The 4313-nt window shown below is 39.2% G+C and overlaps 1 protein-coding gene across 1 annotated transcript; it reads left to right on the forward strand.

Moving 5' to 3' along the window:
- The first annotated feature begins 421 nt into the window (after positions 1-421).
- LOC102788305 (G protein-coupled receptor 84-like) lies at positions 422-1685 on the forward strand. The gene has a single exon (XM_006807566.3). The coding sequence runs from the start codon at positions 422-424 to the stop codon at positions 1643-1645; it is 1224 nt and encodes a 407-aa protein (XP_006807629.2). The 3' UTR covers positions 1646-1685.
- Positions 1686-4313: the final 2628 nt, after the last annotated feature.

Genomic DNA, 4313 nt, shown 5'->3' on the forward strand with positions numbered 1-4313 from the left:
GGTGTTTTGCCCTGTAACAGGGTGGACCCTGAGCTATACATAACCACTTTTGAAAGTACAGGAAGTTGTAAGGTAGCACCATTTCACGCTGTTATGTAAAGAACAAAGGGACTGACACTATAACAGCACACTGCAAGTACCTGAAAAGCGCACACCTGCACTGGCTCATACACTTGATCAAAATATCTTTGATCAAGTGTTCCTGCATTTTGTTGCCTTGTACTTGTGACATGCACAATGTCAATAAAGTTGAATTCTATTCTATTCTATTCCTGCTCTTCACAACAAAGTAAATGAGCGGTGTTTCTAAAAAAGGAAGTGGTTAACTGTGTAATCCACCAGTAGCTTCCCTTTTAACTTCCAGTAAGCACAGTGCAAAGACATTAACCAGTGTTTTGATTCCTGTTTAGTTGACAGAATAATGATGAATGAAACAAACCACACCGAGGATGTCTTCTCCTGCTACAGTCCGTCTGTTGAAATCTACCGGTACTTCGCTGTGCTGTGGGGATGTGCTGTAACCATCACGGGTACAGTGGGGAACCTGATGACCGTTCTGGTTTTCGCTTTAGACCCACGTCTGAGGACTCGCTTCAATGTGCTCATTGTCAACCTGGCTGTTGCTGATCTCTTGTACTGCACCATCCTGCAGCCCATCTCCGTCGACTCCTATCTACACCTCAGGTGGCGCAGTGGTCATCTGTGGTGCAGAATCTTCGGCCTGCTCCTCTTCCTCTCCAACTCTGTCTCCATCATTACCCTCTGCCTGGTAGCAGTGGGCAGATATCTCCTGGTTGCAAAGAGAGCTGTGTTTGACCGTGTTTTTTCTAACCACGGTCTTACTTTACTCATCATCTTTGCGTGGGCGCTCGGCCTGGTCAGCTTTGGTCCACTCTGGTCTGTCTATGTGTTTGTGCCACAGGTGTGCACATGCAGCTTCCATCGTACCCGGGGTCGTCCTTACACCACCATCCTGCTATTTTTTTATTTTTTTATTGGTCTGGGCTTTGTTGGTGCATTCTACCTGCTAATTTACAAAAAAGTTCAGGCTGCATCACAGGCTCTGCTCCGCTACAGACTCAGCCGCCGGTCATCCAAGACAAAACCAGCATCTTCAGTTCAAGGGACCGACGACAGCGGTGTGGAGAGTGGCATAAAGACATGCACATCTGATCTGAGCAGCCATGAAATATCCCAAAACATGGATGTGAAAAATCAAAATGTGAGCTGTGAAAAGTCTTCCTTTTTCACCACAAGCAATGACACAGCATTAAATTCATCAGCAGCACAGAAGCCTTCCACTGATATCATCGAAAAACCACCTGCAACCACACCTGCTAAAACAGCTCACTCATCGCATTCTGCAACCTCAGGGGACGACAGTGAATTCAAGCGTGTGACACGGATGTGCTTCACTGTTTTCCTCTGTTTTGTGTTCTGCTTTGTCCCATTTCTGTTGCTGAACATAGCCGACAAACAGAACCGCGCCCCACAAGTATTGCACATGTTCTGTGCCAATCTCACCTGGCTCAACAGTTGCATTAACCCTGTGCTGTATGCCATCATGAATCGCCAGTTTCTACAGGCCTATCATGTGGTGCTGAGTAAGATGGCGGCTCCCTTTACCCGCCTCTACAGCAGGTAAAACATACTGCTACTGGATCCTGATCCCTTGGAACTGAAACTTGTCCGACATACAACACTGCTTTTGTCACTCTTGTTATTCATGTTACATTAAAGCTCTTTAATACGCACAAAAATCGTAACAATTATATTTTTATATGTTGTCATCTTTAGAGGGATGCTTCACAGCTTCTGTACTTTGTATAAACCCAAACCAGAACATGTGTTTTTGTTATGTAATAAATTATATATTGTAATACATATTACATTGTTGTATTTGTATTTGTTACACATCATTATCTTGTGTTCCTTACATCATATTTAAAAAACCCTCCAGGATTACAAAATCAGTACTGGATATTGCTTTTCAATGCAACACGCCTTATTTCAGCAACTCAGGAACTTAGGACTCTACGCTGTGTCTCAATTCTGTACTGCCTTTGCTGATAGTGACTAATGGTAAGAATAGGGCAGGTCATGCAGCCTTTAGGGTAATATGCGGGTGAAGCGTGCATGTACAAACATGTATCTGTATTTTACTCACTTTGGCACAAAGGAAGCTGATGGAAAAAGCGTAAAAGCAGTGTACGTTGTGCTTTCCTTGGAAATTATAAGTATAGTATAAAGTATAAACTGCTTAACATGTTTAAGTTTAACAGTAACTAAAGTAACTTAACCTTGTAAATCTTATCTTGAGTCAGCCTTGTCATCCAGCTGCTGAAAGTAAGTAAAGCCTGGTTGTAATCTGTGGTGAAAAAGTTTGCTGTTTCCACCTTTAGTGGGAGCAGTTTTCTTGCATATTGTGCTACTTTTGATATTGAAGTGTTTTTTCTGTGACAAGGAAACCATTAACATGGCTCTTGCTCTTGGACATGCTTAACCTTGCCTCCTTGTTAGAGGTGGGTGAATCAATCTAAAATACCAATGCTGCTATTGGTATTGGATACTAGATAGACAGATAGATTTTTTGCAGATCTATTTATTACATCAGAAATTAGGAAAATGGAAAAATACACTCAGTCTTGTTTCCCCAAAATTTAGACAGCAGAAATCCCCTGCTTCAAATCACTTCACAGTGTAACGGGTACTTAAGCAACACAGAGGAGACATGTACACACAGTAGCGTCAGCAGAAAGAGAAACATTCAGTGTTGCTGTGCACGCCAAAGAATTACTCAGCTACATGTTAACAGTCAGAACAGGGACCACAAGTATTTTAAGGTGAGAATTATTTTTTTGTGGTAGTGATTTTCCTTGATTACTTGTTCACAGTCATCTTTAACTCCTGAAGTGTTTTTTTAAAGTAAGTCTTTCTTTGGCTCACTTACATTGCAGCTTCATCAAATGCAGTGTTTCACTAACAGACAGCCAGTGGACGTTTTAAATTTCAGTTCAGTTGAAAGGCAGTTAAAGGGTTGCATTAAAAAACACACTGATTCTGAATTTTTAGTAAATTGAACAGTAAAACAAAACCAAAAAATCATTTTTAATGAATTGATTGATGATTAAGTGGAAGATTATTCTAAAATTACAAAAATCTAAGCACAAAAAATATAGTGTCACACTATATTCATTAACCACAACGAATGACTAGACAGAAACCCAAAGCTTTCATGTTGTAATTAACTTGCCCCTTTCCCCTGTAACAGGGTGGACACTGAGCTATACAGAACTACTATTGAAAGTACAGGAAGTAGCAGGGTGACACTAATTTATGCCATTTCTTTTTTTGTTAAACAAAAATATTTAATCTATTATTACTAGACATAGCTTGTAAATGTTAAAAATTCTGTTTCTGAATGTTAGTTTTTATTGTTTCTTTTTTGTTTGTTTGTTTTTAACATTTGTAAAATGGGAATTTTTTATTTTTATAGTCAGCCTTTTGAACCAACCTTTGTTTCTAACCTCTAAGTTCAGTATGTAACCCACTGAACTGTGTTAAATAAATTTCCCTTAGTTATTTTTGGAAAATTCACAACACAAAAACATTCACAATGAAAAATGTTGCAACTATTTTATTTATTGCTTTAAAGTTCTTTAGAGACAAGCACATTTACACTCCAGGTCTCCAAAAGAAAACTAGTTTCAATTTTCTGACCAGTTATGGATTTATTAAGAAAATTACTCACATATAATTAAATTATCAGCTCCATCACTGATTTTATCTTTCAGCTTTATTAGTGAAATTTTCTCTCTCTCTCCCTTACTCTATGTGCAGTCGATGGATCACAGCTGTGATCTGTGAAATAACCCAAATACAACCAAAAACAACCCAAAACACCTTGAAATTATCACGAGGGGAACAAAAACATGGTAAACAGTTTCACTTATTGGTTGCAGGCACGTGCTGCTAGTGGTGACCTATATTGAGCCTCTTCGCTGAAATTTGCACCAGTTTTGCCCTTAAACAAGTTATGCACTGTTATGCAACAATCTGTGGCACCTCGGACTAACCAAGCAACCTGGGGGAGGGTTTCAGCCACTGATTTTGAGTCTCAAGATGATAATCAGAAAGGTAAATTTGGTATTAGCATCCTTAAAATCTCTCCAGCAAAATAATGAAAAATGACATCTCAACAAGGACATGTTTCTTTAAGCATTAAGCGATCAACTCAGTCACATTTGAGGTTTACTAATGGGAAAGTAGAAAAGAAAATAATATTTCAATGTGACACTTGCAATTCTCAAGTA

Source organism: Neolamprologus brichardi, chromosome 5 (assembly GCF_056152115.1).
Source record: "Neolamprologus brichardi isolate AB-2024 chromosome 5, ASM5615211v1, whole genome shotgun sequence".
In the NCBI taxonomy this organism is placed as follows: Eukaryota; Metazoa; Chordata; class Actinopteri; order Cichliformes; family Cichlidae; genus Neolamprologus; species Neolamprologus brichardi.

Bases quoted from the DNA above. Each gene is read 5' to 3' on its own strand.
- LOC102788305 (XM_006807566.3), top strand. From the start codon at position 422: ATGATGAATGAAACAAACCACACCGAGGATGTCTTCTCCTGCTACAGT.